General features: G+C 39.8%; 1 protein-coding gene across 4 annotated transcripts in view; it reads left to right on the top strand.

Annotated features, from left to right (window-relative positions):
- PPP1R9A (protein phosphatase 1 regulatory subunit 9A) overlaps nt 1-17,847 on the top strand; it is a 244,006-nt gene that overhangs the window by 189,324 nt on the left and 36,835 nt on the right. For 2 of the 4 annotated variants that reach the window (XM_061586773.1, XM_061586770.1), the window contains 4 exons: nt 6,670-6,827; nt 7,365-7,656; nt 13,804-13,891; nt 13,995-14,072. In XM_061586773.1, the coding sequence (XP_061442757.1) occupies nt 6,670-6,827; nt 7,365-7,656; nt 13,804-13,891; nt 13,995-14,072 (616 nt within the window). The remainder of the gene's footprint in view (nt 1-6,669; nt 6,828-7,364; nt 7,657-13,803; nt 13,892-13,994; nt 14,073-17,847) is intronic. The other 2 variants (XM_061586772.1, XM_061586771.1) reach the window with 1 other exon arrangement.

Genomic DNA, 17,847 nt, shown 5'->3' with positions numbered 1-17,847 from the left:
TTTGATTTATATGAACTTTTGAGTATTATATGTCTGGGACTATTTTTTCTGGTCTACATTTTGACGAATCTGCTTGTTCTTTATGCCACTAACTATTTGGATGCTGTGAACTAAATTTGTTTTGCATTCTTGGACACATAAGAGATAAGGCAGTTTGTGCTGTCTATATTATGATGTCATCAGGTTTGGAATATTAACTCCTTTGTTGCTGGAAAAAGAAATAAATTGCTCTTTGCTTGGGAATAGTGCTATATTGGAAATTGAAGGGTTTTTTTTCTTCTCGGTTTTAAAAATGACAATTAAGAAAGTGGCTGAGACCCTGGAAGTAAATATGTTTCAGAAAATAATGGATGAGATTGAGATAACGAAACAAGAACTTAGACATGGCAAACGAGATGAAAATTGAATTTGGCAAAATGAAGCAGGAGCTGAAAGAAATAGGGGATTTTATGAGAGAGGAGGTTGATGAGATCAAAGATATAACTAGACAAGCAATAGAAGAAGAAAGAAAAATTAAAGGGAAGATGCAAGTCCTGGAGATTGGAACAGATATATCAAATGTGGAACTGGAAAAAGATTTGGAGTTTATGGACCTTAGAGATAAAGATTACTGTTTGGAATTCAGCGTTGTCCCTGAAGAAATTGATGAAGATATTAGAGATAAAGCTATCAATGTTTCGAAAAAATTTCTGGACTGGAATGATGTGATGGAGCTTGAAATAGAGAAAATTTATAGAATTAATTACAGATATGTGGCAATGGAAAAACTCTCAAGAGATGTGCTAGTGCATTTCATAAAAAAGAGGAACAGAGATATGACTTTACAACAACATTTCAGTAACACATTCAGAATTGATGGCAAGGAAATATTTGTGAGGAAGGAAATTCCCATCAGACTCTTATTATATGACTATGACAGCAAGATTATTATGGATGCAAGGATGGAAGATGGAAGATGGAATTAACACTGATAATGGAAGAATGGCTATTGAAATTACTGGACCTAGCAGACTTGATGAGATGGATTAATCGACATGTTTATTTGGAGAAAAATCGATGGATATATTTCTCAAGGAGTGGAAACCTCTCTTTGACTTTTTGCAGAAAGAATAAAGTGATGTTAATGAGATTTGATGATTAATTAAGATAACTACTGGAGGAAAGTGATTTTGTAATATATTAAGAGACAGGTTTGTTATATATTATAGACCTATAACTGATCTGCGACAAATCGGAAGTCAACATTTTATTTTATTGTATTAGTTATTAATTTGTTTTTGTTTTGTTTTGTTTTGTTTTGTTTTTTGAAACTTTGAATAAAAAAATTAATGGGAAAAAAAAAATCTGACTTCCTGCAACTTGAGCCCATTATTCCGTGTCCTGCACTCTGGGATGATCGAGAAGAGATCCCGGCCCTCCTCTGTGTGACAACCTTTCATGTACTTGAAGAGTGCTATCATATCTCCCCTCCGTCTTCTCTTCTCCAGGCTAAACATGCCCAGTTCTTTCAGTCTCTCCTCACAGGACTTTGTTTCCAGTCCCCTGATCATCCTTGTTGCCCTCCTCTGAAACTGTTCCAATTTGTCTGCATCCTTCTTGAAGTGCGTAGACCAGAACTGGACACAGTATTCAAGATGAGGCCTAGTCAGTGCTGAATAGAGGGGAACTAGTACTTCACACAATTTGGAAACTATACTTCTGTTAATGCAGCCTAATATAGCATTTGCCTTTTTTGCAGCCACATCACACTGTTGGCTCATATTCAGCTCCAGCCTATCAAAGTCCCTTTGAATTTTGTTTCTGTCTTCCACTGTATTAGCTGTGTCCCCCAATTTTGTATCATCTGCAAATTTGAGAAGCATGCGCTGTGCCTCCTCATCCAAGTCATTAATAAAAATGTTGAAGAGCACTGGGTCCAGGACCGAGCCCTGTGGTACCCCACTCATTACTTCCACCCAGTTTGAGAAGGAACCATTGATAAGCACTCTTTGAGTATGATTCTGGAGCCAACTGTGGGTCCACCTGATAGTTGTTCCATCCAGCCCACATTTAGCTAGCTTGCTAATCAGAATATCATGGGGCACTTTGTCAAAAGCTTTGCTAAAGTGGAGATATATTATGTCCATAGCATTCCCACAGTCTACAAGGGAGGTTACCCGATCAAAAAATTAGATAAGATTAGTTTGGCAGATGGCTTCTAGTAATCACTGCATTGTTTTCAAGGTGCTTACAGACTGACTACTTTATAATCTGCTCTAGAGTTTTTCCAGGGATTGATGTTAGGCTGTAGTTCCCTGGTTACTCCTTTTTGCTCTTTTTGAAGATAGGGACAACATTAGCTCTCCTCGAGTCATGCGGCACTTCACCAGTCCTACATGATTTTGCAAAGATAATAACAGCAGTTCTGAGAGTTCTTCAGCCAGTTCCTTCAATACTCTAGGATGCAGTTTATCGGGCCCTGCCAATTTGAACTCGTTCAAAGCGATTAGGTATTCCTTGACTGTTTGTCTATCAATCTCAAGCTCTAATCCTTCTCCTTCTACTTCATGTTTCCCGGGAGGGTCATAGACCCTTTTTTGGGAGAAGACTGAGCCAAAGTAGGAATTGAGCACTTCTGCCTTTTCTTTTTCACCTGTTGTCATTGTGCCATCCTCATTGAGTAGCTGTGCCACCATTTCTTTTCTCTGTCTTTTACTATGGATGTACCTGAAGAAAGCTTTTTTGTTGCTTTTAGCATCTCTCTAACCTCAGCTCATTCTCAGCTTTAGCCTTTCTGACGCCATCCCTGCTATTCTGTGATACCTGCCTGTACTCTTCCTTTGTGGCCTGGCCTTCTTTCCACTTCCTGTATGTGTCCTTTTTTGTTTTCAGGTCCTCTCTAAGCTTTTTGTGAAGCCATATTGGCTTCTTCTGTTGTTTCCCCCCATTTTTTCTTGTTGGAATTGCTTGCCATTGTGCTTTTAGAATTTCCTCCCACCCATCTTGGACTCCTTTTCTCATTAGGGTGGCTTGCCATGGAACCGTACTTACAATTGTTCTGAGTTTATTAAAATCAGCTTTCCTGAAGTCCAGGGTGCGCGTATGGCTACTCTCAGCTTTTGCTTCTGTTAAAATCAAGAATTCAAGTATGGTGTGGTCACTTTCCTCCAGAGTTCCCATAACTGACACTCCATCCACCAAATCATCTCTATTGGTTAGAATCAAGTCCGGGATAGCTGATCCTCTGGTTGCTTCCTCCACTTTTTGTAGGAGAAAGTTATCTCCAACACAAGTCAGAAATTTCTTGGAGGGTCCGTGTTTGCAGAATTTGTCTCCCAACAGATATTGGGATAATTGAAGTCCCCCATCACTACTACATCATGCCTCCTCGAAACATTGGCAATTTGCATTTCAAAAGTTACATTCTCATTTTCTCCTTGATTGGGTGGTTGGTAGTAGACTCCAAGCACCACATTCCTTTTATTACTTGCCTCATTAATTTTAATCCAGATACTCTCGGTGGAGCCACCAAGCTCATCTTCCTGTATTTCTGTGCAGGGATATATATTTTTAACATTTAGTGCAACTCTACCTCCCTTTTAATTCCTTCTGTTCTTTTGGAACAAGTTATATCCTTCAATTGCTATATTCCAATCATGGGAGTCATCCCACCAAGTTTCAGTTATACCTATTAAGTTATAATTATCCTCCTGTATTAAGAGTTCAAGTTCGTCCTGCTTGCTTCCCATGCTCTGGGCATTAGTATACAGACATCAAAGACCATGTGATTTATGGCTTGGCTTCCTTACTACATTTTTCTGCAAACTGTCACTGGTCCCTATTAGAGCCGATCCCTCTGTTCCCGTTACTGTGCACAAGCCTTCAGCAGTCGTTACCACCAAGTTTATGTCTCCCTCCCCCTTAGGATTCAGTTTAAAGCCCTCCTGATGAACTTCTGCATGCTGTGGCCAAACACTTTCTTCCCAGTCCTTGTGACATACAACCCATCACTTGCAAGCAGTCCATCTTCCAGCAAGTATAGCCCGTGGTCCCAGAATCCAAATATCTCATGTTGGCACCACCTTCGTAGCCATTCATTCAGATGGAGTATTTTTCTAACATACTCCCCTTTCATGCTGATTGGCTTGTAGGATGCTAGAGACACTGGGACCCTGCTTCCAAAAATGTAAGGGGTCTAAGTCCCCCCAAGATCTGGACAACTACACCCCTGATTGCAAGATTGCAATTAACGTGTCTAATTTTTTACATATAAATAACCACAGGGTGCCTATGATTAGGATTCTAATGTGCCAGAGGGTTAACCCTCCTTCCCCCAAACACACACACAAAACACACACTGTGAACCTGATGAAAATCATGCCTCCTTCCAAAGCTGTTATTTGCCCCTGGAAGGTAAACTTCGATTGGCGGGACTGCAGAGTGAGGGAAAGTGTTAACATACACACCTGCACACTGTAGTAGCAATTCTGATCTCCTGCCCACTTTTTTTAAAAAAAACCTAGATTCAAATTTATATAAATGTAGTTGTCATGGCTTTTCCCAAGGAATGCTGGGAACTGCATTTAGTGAGGATGCTGAGAATTCTGTTATGAGAATCTGAGGTCTCCTGAAGTTGTTGGACTACAGCTCTCATCATCCCAGCCATTTTAGGCAATGGTCGGGGATGATGGGAGATGTAGTCCCAACAACATCTAGAGACTCAAGTTTGAGGAACACTGCAAATACTTCCTCACAGAACTACAGCTCTCAAGGTTGACTAAAAGAAGGGAATAATAGTTCAGCTAATTTAAATCCCTGGTTTACTGGCTTTGATGAAAGCCTGCTTGAATTTAGGTTAGATTTGTTAAAATTGTGGTTTCTTATCAAATTGCTCTTCCATCCTTTTCTGCTGTTGTACTCCCTGTGTCTTGGGAAGGGCTTAGTGAGCAACTGACATAAGAACTGAGTGTGCTTTCCCTCTGGCATTAGTGTTCTTAGCAAGGCAAATGGTCTCAAATCTTGAGCCTTCTTATACCTACTTACCTTTTGTAAAGGGACAACAAAACAAGCATGGATTAACTAGTCTGTGGGTCTTCCCAGTAGCTGTGATTTAGCCACTGGAAATGTGCCTCTGTCACTGATCCAAAACCAATGCTTACTGATGCAAAACTGTTGAAGTTCAATGCGTTTCAGAGTGAAAAAAACTAAAACAAAAAACTCCTGCTCCTCCAGAAGCTTGAAAAGCTTGTAAATTCTTAAAATAAAAAAAAACTTCGTTCTTAAATTCTGACCAACTCAAGAAGCAGCTTGAAAAAGTAGTAGTGTGGATTTTTTCTCTCACACACATCTTTGTTGAACCTCTGATTGCTTGGGACTAAGCTCTATTGAACTCATTTGGATTTATTAACAAGTTAACCTGCATAGGAGGTGCCTCGTATAAGGTAAAACCTATTTTGTCTTGAACCAAAACAGAATATAAAATAGATTGCCAGTCCCAAATGAACAACTTCATTTCTTTACCTGCCTAGTTCCCAGAGCTTGGAAAAGTTACTTTTTTGAACTACAACTCCCATCAGCCCAATCCAGTGGCCATGCTGGCTGGGGCTGATGGGAATTGTAGTTCAAAAAAGTAACTTTTCCAAGCTCTGCAGTTCCATATATGGATATAGGTCAGTGTAGGGGTGTAGGCCACGTATCGTTTCCTCACCTGTTTGACCATTACACCACATACAGGTGTGTGAGCATGGATAGAATGGTACTGGGACTAATGAATGGACATAGTTTTAACAACCAAGGGTGACTTACAGGTCTTCTTTTAGCAAGAATCCTCTTTGCCCTGACTTCCATTTTGAAATACACTATCTGAAGCAAAGTTATTCGGGCAAGTGGGAATGGAAATATCTGCCAGTTTTAGTTCTTCAGTTTTTCATTTTTCCAATCTGAAATTCATTTCTCCACATTTCTGCAGCAATTTGCAAACTTGTTTTTTTTAAATCCCCATGAAAATTCTTCTGCATTTTAGTGCAAATTTCTCCTAATACATTTTTGTGTGCAGTTTTGACTAATGTACATATTTTTGCAAGCAATTTCTCATACTATGTATTTGTGTATGTTATTTTCATTCATTTTTATGCACATTTTACCCTAATACATGCATTTTTGTAAACATTCTTTGGTTGGAGAATTGCACTGTAAAATTTGGATTAGTGCGAATTTCAAAGGATGGCTGTGTTCTGGTTCTCATATTATTTCAGACAGTGCAAATTTGATAGATTCAGCTTTGAATGAGAACTGAATCAAATTTCTTCCCTATCCCTACTGGTGGTTTAAGTCAGTTTAAACCAAGGAGCTGTCCATGGCTGGAATAAGCTGACTGAGTCAACATGTGTAATTTTATAAATGATTGTTCTTTAGCTTTCTAAAGGTCCTCCTGAGGTTTCAGCATCTTCTAATGTTCTCATTTCTATGCAGTTGCTCAAAGATTGCATGCCAGTGTGATGATAGTGCAGGAAAAAATTATCCCCTCTGTCTTCACTCACTGAAATAAGTGCATGATGTTTTGATCAGTTTTCATGGAAATATGGCTTATGTGTGTTTCATTATAGACATGCAGACCACATCTCCAGATATTGGGATGATTATACATGGGCCGTGATTTTTGTATTCCCCCCCCACTTCCTCTCTCTAAAGCTTTTAATGAAGCAGTTCCTGAGACAGAAAGACTAGACTCTAAAGCACTGAAGACTCGAGTGCAGCTTTCAGTGAAGAACAAAAGGTCAAGACCAAGTAGAACAAGACTCTATGACAGCATCAGCTCCACAGATGGAGAGGACAGCCTTGAAAGAAAGGTGACTCTTCTCTTCTCCCCTGCCCCCCCAGCAGCCTTCTCATCTGTTGTTTCCTTTCACCATGTTGCCTTCCTGGTTTCATTCACGTGCAGGCAATATTTACTAATCTGTGATGAAACTTTATAATGAAAGAGGTATTAAAGTCTTGTTCATTTTGAAGGTAAAACATTGTTTTCTTGTAGCGGTTCCAAGACATTTGGTTTAATTTTATATACATTCTGATGTGCTATCCTTTATCTTCCCCCTCTGCTATACTATTAATTATTTTTATTTAAACAATACCAATGTGATCCTTAGCAGGTACTTTTATTTAGGTTCAGAGGGCTTGAAATGGAAATCCATGCAAAGGAAATGATTAAAAAGGGAAAGCAGATAAGATAAAATGGTCAACAATGTGAAATTATTGGAACAGTGCTCCGAGAACACACAGAATGGAAAACAGGTGTTTTAAGAAAAAGGGAATTGCATGTTCAAAGTAACTTGTTCTGGTTGGTTCCTGAATGCCATAATCTGCTTCATAATCTCTTATATCAACAGCCGTCTCACAGTTATGGTAGTCCCATGCACATTACAAAATCACCTCTGCCCATGTGTATGAGAGCATCCTCACCAGCATCAGATTCTGGTGCTTCCTCCCTTTCCCCTGTGGCTAGTAATGCAACCTTTGCATTTGACAACGTAACTGGAAACCAGGACGAAGTACAGCTAACCAAAAGTGCTGTTTGTTCCCATGGACATACACCACTCTCCTCACCTTCAAAATCCTGTCAGAGCTACGACGCTTCAGCTGTGCATCATCTAACCAGCAGGAATATCTTCCATGATGAAGGTATAACAGTTTTCTCATTGTATGTAGCTAATCCACTTCTCAGTGGTGGTGTCCTGCTTATGAAATGCCCTTCCCAGAGATGGTTACCTGGCACTGCACACTGTGGTCTTTTAGGTGCCAGGCGAAGACCTTTGTGATCTCCCAGGCCTTTTAATTTTAATTATAATTGTACATTTTAGTACTTACAGATTTTTGCACTAAGTTATTCCTCTTGCAGGTTTTATGTATGCTTTAAATCATTTTTAAATTGCTATGTTTGTGTTATTTTTACCTGTCTTGATTTATTTGTAATTGGTTTAAAGGTTCTTATATCATTTCAATTTTGCATTGTAGTTTCATTTTCATTTGTTTGTAAACCACCCAGATAACTCAGTTATATGGGTAAGATATAAATGTAATAAAGAAATAAAATTGTCACGACACATTAGCAGCTACCTGCTTAAGGCCCCAAGCAAAACATTGTATGCACTTTCAAAATCAGAAACTCTTACTCCTTTTTTTCTTATATATATATAAAATTTGCTTTTTATAAGGCTGATATGGGGGTAGGAGAACAAGTTGGAAGGTACCATTTGAATGTCTCAGTTGTTTTCAGTGTTCAGAATTCTGGGAGATACAATATTTGCCTTAAATCAAGGACACAAGGCTTAATCTTGGCAGAACTTCTTCTAGGTTTGTTCTTGAGAACATAAGAAGAACCTGCTGGATTAGGCTAGTGGCCTGTCTAGTCCAGCATCCTATTCTCGCAGTGGCCAACCAGATGCCCATGGAAAACCCACAAGTAGGAGCTGAACACAAGAGCATTCTCCCCTCCTGCAGTTTCCAGCAACTGGTATTTGGAAGCATTCTGGCCTCCAACAGTAGAGGTAGAGCATAGCTATCAGGGTTAGCAGCCGTTGATAGCCTTATCCTTCATGAATTTGTCTAATCCTCTTTTAAAGCCATCGAAGTTGGTGGCCATCTTTGCTTCTTGGTGAGCAAATTCCATAGATTTAACTATATGTGAAAAAAGTACTTTCTTTTGTCTGCCCTGAATCTTCCAACATTCAGCTTCATTGGATGTCCCCGAGTTCTATTAAACCTAGGAAAGTGAATTAAGTACAATGTTAAGAATTCAAATTCTTTGAAAGTCCAGTGCTTGTATTTAATTGTTATGGACGTTTTGGAGATGGATTAATTAATACACTTCAAAAGTAAAGGTGATAGAAAAGCTCTTGTTCTACCTTGTCTGAAGTCTCCATGGAAAAAAATTATGGCTCAAGCAAATGCTTGCACATGTATCATTCTCAAAATATGTTCTGTGATGTTTCGAAGACAGAGCAGATACGCGAACATAGGAAGCTGCTTTATCCCAGGGCATAATCCAGGCTGACTAAAACTTCAACTGAGTACACACTATACATTTAAAACACATTTGAAGCACATAGCTTCCCCCAAAGAAACCTGTAATTTACCCCTCACAGAGCCATGGTTCCAGCACCCTTAAACAAACTACAGTCCCCAGGATTCTTACAGGAAAGTCATGAGCTTTAAAATGTGTGGTGTGTACACAGTCTACCTGATTATGGCCCCACCCACCCTCAGCATTGTGTGAATCAGTGCTTCAGTGTGTGGAGGACTGGCATAAATGTCTAGTCCTGAGCTCAGTTACTGTTACTCCGTTGCCTTCATCATCCTATCTGTTCCTAGTAAATCACTGTATGCTGGAGGTAATCAGAATTGTTCTCAGTGACCCCACTTGAGCAATAATCACTTAAAAATTATTATTGTTTAATAATGCTTCATCAGTAGAGAGTTCCATGCTCTTCCCATCAGGAGTTTTATACAACCAGCCTATAAGTGTAGAAGCAGATTTTAATGAATACATTAGAATCAAAATGGAACAATCTACTTCAGCATGGAAATATTTAAATGTAATGAGGCCTCTTATGCAAGGGTTTCTAGCTAAGGGCACAACAACTCTTTTTCTACAATAAGGAAGTATTTGATCATTAGCAAGATTTTCTTTCCTTTTTTTTTTACAATACAAGAAATGAGCTAGTGAGCACATTTGTCGCCTACAGCAAAGTATTTCCATTAGCCACAGCTGGAAGGGGAAATGGGCTGATCTCCTGATCAGTTGCGAAATCTCTTCAAAGCTGATTTTTTTTTAAAAAAAAAATGTCCTCAAACTGCTCCCACCATGTTTTACAGCAAAAAGAGGCAGGATTTGACTAGTGTTGTGTGCCCCTATTTTCAGAAGAGAGAGGCGGAGACACACTGGAACCGGCAGAACAGTGAGTGTGTTTACCCAGTGAGTAGACAGAGCAAATCGGGTGGGGAACCTTTATTGAACCTTTACTGCCCAATGACCTCATTCTCCCATGGGCAAACTTCCAGAGAGGCTGCATGCCAGTGGTGGGATTCTTATATGTAGTGGGCTGTACTCTAGGCACACAGAAAGAGTCAGAGGTTTCTACACTTAGATCTCTCCAGCCAGGCAAGCAAGAGGCATCATCACTGTTCAAGGACACATTCCAGCCAGGCTGATGGACTAGAGGGCTGTGTGGACCAGGACCAGTGAGGAATGTGGCCTAAGGGAGGGGGAGAGACCTGGGAAGCGTTCCAAGGGCCAGATAGACAAATCTGGAGGGCAGCATTTGGTGCCCTGGCTTGAGGTTCCCCATGCTTGTAGTAGATTAATATGTTGCACTTTTGATGTGGAACTTAGCCAACTTTTTGACCTACTCAGTAAATTAAGCACAAGCATGGGCTGTTTCAGCTCCAGCCCTTCTCACAGCAGTGTCCTACAACCCCCAAAGCCCCCTGACAGTCAGGGAGACCTCGGACATAGTACCCCATTAGGCACATGGCATTCTGCCAGAAGGGAAAATTAGCAGTCCATCTTTCTTCTCTCTCTCTCCCTCTTTGTTACATACACACACAGCAGCAACTTCTCTGGATCCCATCCATTGTTTTCAAATATCTTTTTGTTATGATTGTCTAGATTTATATAGCTGTTTGTGCTTGTTAACATAGGAAATTTGTCTTTTGTGGTTTTAAAAACCTTCCTGCATTTCTGCCCTAGTGGAGGTTTCAAAGTGCATTGTTAAAATAGCAGTACATTTGTAACAACACAAACACACCTGGCCAGGATTCAACAAGACCTTTTGGGTGTGTGCAAAGTCTTGCATGCCCAGCAAGTTTTTCACTTCTTTGTTTTTGAAAGCAGATGCTTTCAAAAGGTGCATCAGAGGGTGCTTGTGAGGCTTCCTGACTTTCAGGGCTAGTTTGTTGGGGGACATGCAGATTTGCTTTCAGGAGGAAGGGTCCTTGAAGCCCATGCAGTGCTACTGAGTATTCACCTCTTTGGATCCTGGCTTGCATGCCTGTACAGAGATGGTAGGAATGATAAGGGAAAGATTAACATCTTGTTTAATTTTTTTAGATTTTGGGACAACAGTTATAAAGATTGGAGTGAGTGCATCGAAAATGGGGCAATCAGTTCACACCGGTAGCTTATTTAATGTGATGGCACCCTGATGGAGCTCCCATCTACTTAAAATCCCCACAATTCACTTTAGTGGAGAATATTTCCCCATAATTGTATTCACGCTTACCTCAAAGCATGCAGAATCTACATGCAATACAGGAGTGGGATTGTACTGCCTCCCAGAGTGATACGGGCTTATCACACATCCACATGTTGGATGCAGTACAGGAAAGGGGACACCAGTCTCCACAGACACATCTGCAGTTGATAGATAGGTTGGGCCTATGCATCTTGGACTCTGCAATGGGTGCTGTCTTTGATCTTTTATCTCTGTTGAGAATGATGTAACATGTAGGTCTGTGGCAGGGCCTATGTTTTACCTGTACTTCTGTACAATGCCTAAATTATTTAGGCACTTCATAATAAGTAACTGTTCCCCAGATTTCCAAAACATTGAATCAAAACGAAAAGGCAGACTGTTAAATGTGGGGTATTTAAAACAAACAAACAGCACAATCTGCAGACATAGGAAGGCTTGTAGCTAAAACGAATAAATGACCAATCACTCATCTTTGAACATCAGCCTATCACATCAAACAGGCAAAAATATAGAAGTATGACAAACAGCAACACTTAAAACAGCATATCACATGCAGCAGCATGCGGTTTGCAAAGATGTACATGTAGCCACATGTCACACACAAATAGCACATGTAACAACAACATGTTACATGCAGCACTGCACATATAAACAAGCTACAGGACATCAGATGCAAACCCACACAGCAGCATGTCACACACAAGCACAAACGGGCAACAGCAGACATACACAGCAGCACTTCTTATGCAAGCACCTGTGGCTAAGTGACACACACACACAGCACTATATTTGCAAATACAGCTTTCCTTTTTTCTTACATTGTAATTAATCATACTTAATACAAATTGAACAAATACATTTTTATACAAATACACAAAGTAGCAAAATACAAAACACCAAAATTCTATCAATTTCCAATTTTAGCTTTATAAAGTAAGCAACTATGTTGGTTCTTCCTAACCTTTATGTTTAATAATAAATACTTCAATTATTTCTTAATTTTTCATTAATGTAATTGATACTACCTAAACCAGATTCTTCATCATACTATTTTAAAATAACGTTTCAACAAAATAGATTCCAACTCCTTTCCCATGTCTTACTCTTGTTTCTCATCAAGTAGGTTAATTTTGCAGATTTTGCATCATTTTATTTCCTAGTTTGTTATTGTTATTTCCAGCCAATTTCCTTTTTGGAATCAGGATCTGCTAGGGAGGTTTTATTCTGCCAGACAGACACATATCAACTTACTTTCCTTTAGTGAAATTACTGATTAAAATAGTAACTTGGAAGCCTTATAATTTTTGGAATATGCAAAAGTTTCTCACCAAACCTGATGACCAGGTAAATTAAACTGGATTATACCCCTCACCAGATAGATTTTTTGGGGCCAAATTTTACTCTTGAGGACAAATTGTCTTGGTTACACGATGTGTAGAATATTCAGGCTTTATCATGACAGAGTTGAAAAAGCAACTTGGCTATGGAGCTGCTCTGGGCAAGCTCTGTAATGGTATTTGAAGAACCTGGACTAGTAATCTGCTTGTTTTCCTCTCAGCCTCCATTATAATTTTTTTAGAATGCCTGTTACCTCCACCAATACATTGTTTCCCTTTATGATCACAATTGTATTTTATTTTTTAAATAATATCAACAGTAGTAATGTGCTTTTTATTCCCCTTTTACTGCCTTTCTACTTTCCTGCACATGTTATTTTTTTCATTGCTTCCTCTGTTCTCAAGACATTTTTCTTCCTGTATCCTCATGAAAAATTACAAAACCCATTGCAGCTTGATCCTTTGCTTAGAACTCCAGAGATGATATACAAAAAGCAGGCCTTCTCTCTACATTTGAAAAAAATGAAACATGATTTCAAAGTGGACTGGGTCCTGAAATCTACCTTAGCAGCATCAAGTCTAATTAGTCATTGTAGCAGATATCCCTGAAGTTACATATCTTTCCATCTCTTTCTGTGTTTTTTCTTGCTACGCTGGCATGCATGATCACTGCACATAGTACTTCCTTTTACTTCAATTTACTTTGGACTTTAATTCCTTATGCAGTTTAACCTTCTGTATGTATATAAGGAAATAATAAATTAGCAACACATAAATAACCCTTTAATTGGGATTGGATTGTGGCAAATAGGCAAGTAAGCTACCTGAAGAAGTTGAGATGAAGTTGAGATTTTCTAGTGATTATCGGGAAATTGTAACTGGTTAATGCCCAGCCCTGTGGTCTAAAGAAGCTATGATTGTTATGGAGGGAAGATTCCCTTGCATAGCTCTGAGCATTTTTTAATGTTTTCGCTACAACAGTTCCCACTTCCAAAGAAGCAAGCCACTATTCAGTTTAACATGGTGCTGAACTTCAGCGAAACTTTTGACAAGTCCATACAATTATAGTAAGCATTTTGCCTTCTTTGAATAATAAATGGTTGCTCTGTGATGAATGGAGCAATCTGTTTTTTGTGTACATGAATTCTTCTGGATGCAAAATAAGATTGCTATTTTAATGGTAAAATACAAATGACTATAATGAATTGTGTTTTTTTACATGTACAAATGTGTCCTAGATGATGCCACAGGTATGCAATCACCAAGAGCATCCAGCCCTTCTATGGGGCATATAAGAACAATAAAACAAAAGTTTGTGGACTTGGAGTAAGTATTTTTAAATCTTGGTTTCTCATTCATGAGACATCCAATTAAACCATTTATGAATTGTGTATATTGTTTTGGACTTTGATTCTTTTTAACATTATAGGGCTCCCTTGAGAAGAAGTTCTAACAAAGGCAAGAAGCGAAGACAGAAAGAGATAGTAAGGGTCTCTACTGGCTGCAGGTATGAGCGAATAACACAGATATAACCACTTTCAAGCCATTATCATTAATTATTAGTATTACACCCTTCAGTGGGCAAAGCAGCTTTAAGCCTGCAATATACATACCTGGAATGAAGTCCCATTGAACTATTCATTGGGATTTGCTTGTGAATAGACATGCATAGGATTATACTGTAATTTCATTGATTATCTCATTTGTTATATTGGTTACATGCACAGCAATCGTATGCACATTTACTTTAAAATAAGTCGCACTGTGTTGAGTGGATCTTGCTCGCACACACATGTGCGTAGCATTGCAGTCTTATACCAGCCTTGATGTTGGGAAATTGAGGGAAAGAGAGATTGGCTTGCAGAGAGTCAGGCCTGGTATCTTTGCCACCTGCCTTTCCATTGCTGTGATGCTGCCTCTTCCCCTGCCAGGAGATGAGAGACCTGGAGTATAGTCTGAAGGCATATGATGCAGCAGCTTTGCTAAAGCTAAGCAGGGCTAAAAATGGTTAGTAAACATAAGGATTGTCCTGCTGGATCAAACCAGAGATCCATCTAGTTCAGCATCCTGTTCTCACAAGCAGGACATGAGCTCAACAGTATTTTACCTACTAGGAATTCCCTGGAACTGGTATTCAGGGGCATACTGCCTCTCATACTGGAAATAGAATGCGGTTGCCATGACTAGTAGCTATTGATAAGATTCTCCTCTAAGAATCTGTCCTATAATTTGCCTGCAGGAAGAATTTTTCAGCATTGAGCAGAGAGCTGGATTCGATGGCCTTATAGGCCCCTTCCAACTCTACTATTCTGTGATTCTATGATTAATCTTGTAAAGCCATCCAAGCTGCTGGCCATCTCCACATCTTGGTAGTGAATTCCATAGTTTAACAAGTGCTGTGTGAAGAAGTACCTGTGCATGTCTGTCAACCCCAAACACCACTTTGAATTTCATGGAGGAAAGGCAGGAGGATATGTAGGCAAAAACTACACCAAAGTACAGGGGATTGTATGTATATTTCAGAGCACAGGGGCATGGCATGAATTATTACATTGCACTTGACTTGTTCTGGCATTTGCCAAAAATAAGCAGGACACTGCTACTCCAGATTAAGGATGTGGAATCTGTGGCCCTCCAGATGTTGTTGGACCACAGCTTCTTTCATCCCTGACCATTGGCCATGCTGGCGGGGTTGATGGGAGTTAGAGTCCAGCAACAACTGGAGGGCCAGCAGGTTCCCCGTCATTGTTGCAGATGAAGAATATGTTGTTTTCCCGTGAAAAATAGATCCAAGAAGGCAAAAGTTAATTAGTTCCTTGATGTACTTCCCCAAGTATGAATAAATAGGGAAGCCTATTTTTTAACAACTTTATAAGAAGCACGCAACATGTCTGCCTTGGATAATAGCATCTCATGCTTAGTTCAGGACAATTTCATAGGCTCATTAACATTCTGTGGACTGTAAGGCAGTGGTTACTGGTGTTGCTTGTTTTTAATTAGATTGTCTGTATTTTCACATAAAAGTAATAGTGGGAAGCAAGACCCCAATCCCTGGAACCAAACATGGTTAAAGATAATAAAAACTGCATAGCCCTAGAAAACAAGGGATATATAGAAACATAAACCAATCATAAAGTAAGGTTGTCATCTCTCAACTGGATGGTCTCACGAGCCTCTCTAATCATGATAAAAATGTACCAATTTAATCCAAACTTTCTTGCACTTTATTAGTGCAAGCTTTATTAGCTTGCTTTGGTAGAGGACTCAATGCACCTCTCACCCTCCCTTCCCTTGACTCTGAACTCCTTCATAATCCCAGATGATGATTTATTGCCAAATCAAGCGTTACCAGCACAAAATAACAATGTAAACCTCCAGAGCTCTTTGGAGCTGATAGAGCCTTTACAGTCAGAAAGGCTCCCCATAGAAGGATGGCTTCTTTCAATTTCACAAGATATAAACTGTATTAAATCTTTCCTGAACCAAACTAATTGTCTTCTAACCACTCTTACTGAAACAATAATGGCTGGGAACTGGAACCAGCTAACTGAGGAGCCGAACAAACAATTGAGTGCTTGCCAACCTCCCAAAAGTAAGCAGAAAGCAGAGTGCTCTAAGGACTTACCTAAAGTTACTAGAAAAAAGAGGCTGACCCTCAAAAGAAGGCAAAAAATATCAAGAACCCTAAGTTCCCAACCTATAAAAAAATGCAATTTGGGGAACTTTTTCAACACCTTGAAACTGACTCCGAATCCAGAGCTACCCCATGGGATACTACAGTCTCTGGTAGTAAGAGAAAGTCTAAGGATAAGTCCAGCCTTCATCCTTTCTCTGAGATGGTTGATCACCATCTTGCTGCTTCTGTTGAGGAGCTCCATGCTCAAGAAGCATTCTTACAGCGACCTTCTGCAAACGTACCTCCTGAGACCATGACTCCTGTGTTAAAGGGCAACTTAGATAAAAATTGGAATCTAATTTTGGATAGGAAGAAATTGATGTTAGCTAAATTCCAGAGACCTAGAGGTTTCCTCCCGCAGATGCTAAGAAAAACTCATCTTTTGAACGTCCTCAAGGAAACACTTCTGGACCATTCTCTCCATCTAGATATAGCCCGAGTGGATTACCTTCCTTCCTCTCCATATAAGACCTTTGATTACTTTGATTACTTTTTATGCTTTTTACGCTTTGATTACTTTTAATGACCCAAGCCGTGCATCCATTCTTTATGCTCTCAGAAAGGAATTAAGTAGACACGATCTCTGTCTCCAAAGAGTTTTTGAAAATGCTGCACCTCCGCTATCTCTGACTTATACGCTGCGAAATTACATGGGAAGTAGTATGAAGAATGGGGGCTGTAAACACACGATCTCCCCAACTTGTATTGGTGCTCAGGAGCTGATTCGACCTCATAAGCCCTATGATGCCCTATCATACTTGAAGCCAATCGACAAGGAAATTGTATCTGACATTCACCCCTTTACGAATGATACTAACATTTTTGAGAAGGAAGAGTGTTGGCTGATACAGTCATTTGGAGAGCTCCCTCCTGAGGCTCAGGTGGAAATACTAATTAAATTGGACACTTTGAAAGACCATTTAACAACCTTGCATCTGAAAAGTGGCAGCTACCAGAAGGAAATGCAAAGCTCATCCCTGGAAAATCCCCTTTTACATCATGAGGCCCCTGCTCCGAAGATTTTGATGTCATCTCAGGAAAGAGAATCTGAGATTCAACCACCCGCGACTCTGACAGCTGCTAATCTTGCTGTAAATCTCGGATTGTCTGCTAGCTCTTTGAACCTGAGGACTTTTCGACCTGAAAGTAATAACCCCTCACCAAGAAAACCCTCATTGACATGGACAGAGATGAGAAAATTAGAGGTAGAAGAACTCGGCTCATATGACTCCTGCCCTACTGCAAAGGAGTCCCCAAATAAAGCTTTAGGACGGATCTCTTCCAATGTGAGTAGATGGAGCCCAAGCTTGGAAGAGATTGAGCTATTAGAGACGGACATTATAGTCTCTGAGACATCTATTGACCACCTTGGCCCCCATAGCATGGGCTCCTATAAACTCCCTGGAGGAAAACCATGTGATTCAACTCCTTTCTTTAATGAGAGAGTAAGTCTGTTGAACACTCGGCCACCAAATCCATCTCCCCACTCTACCTGACCGAACTGTCTCAGGAAGTCTGATAAAATAAGGGTGTTGTCTTGGAATGTGGCTGGTTGGGCAAATAAGATCTGTGACCCGAACTTTTTTGCCTTTATCAACTCCCAAGA

The sequence above is a fragment of the Rhineura floridana genome, chromosome 10, assembly GCF_030035675.1.
Source record: "Rhineura floridana isolate rRhiFlo1 chromosome 10, rRhiFlo1.hap2, whole genome shotgun sequence".
Lineage (NCBI taxonomy): Eukaryota > Metazoa > Chordata > Lepidosauria > Squamata > Rhineuridae > Rhineura > Rhineura floridana.
The sequence above is the reverse complement of the archived record's forward strand: the minus strand, read 5'-3'. Positions and strand labels throughout refer to the sequence as shown.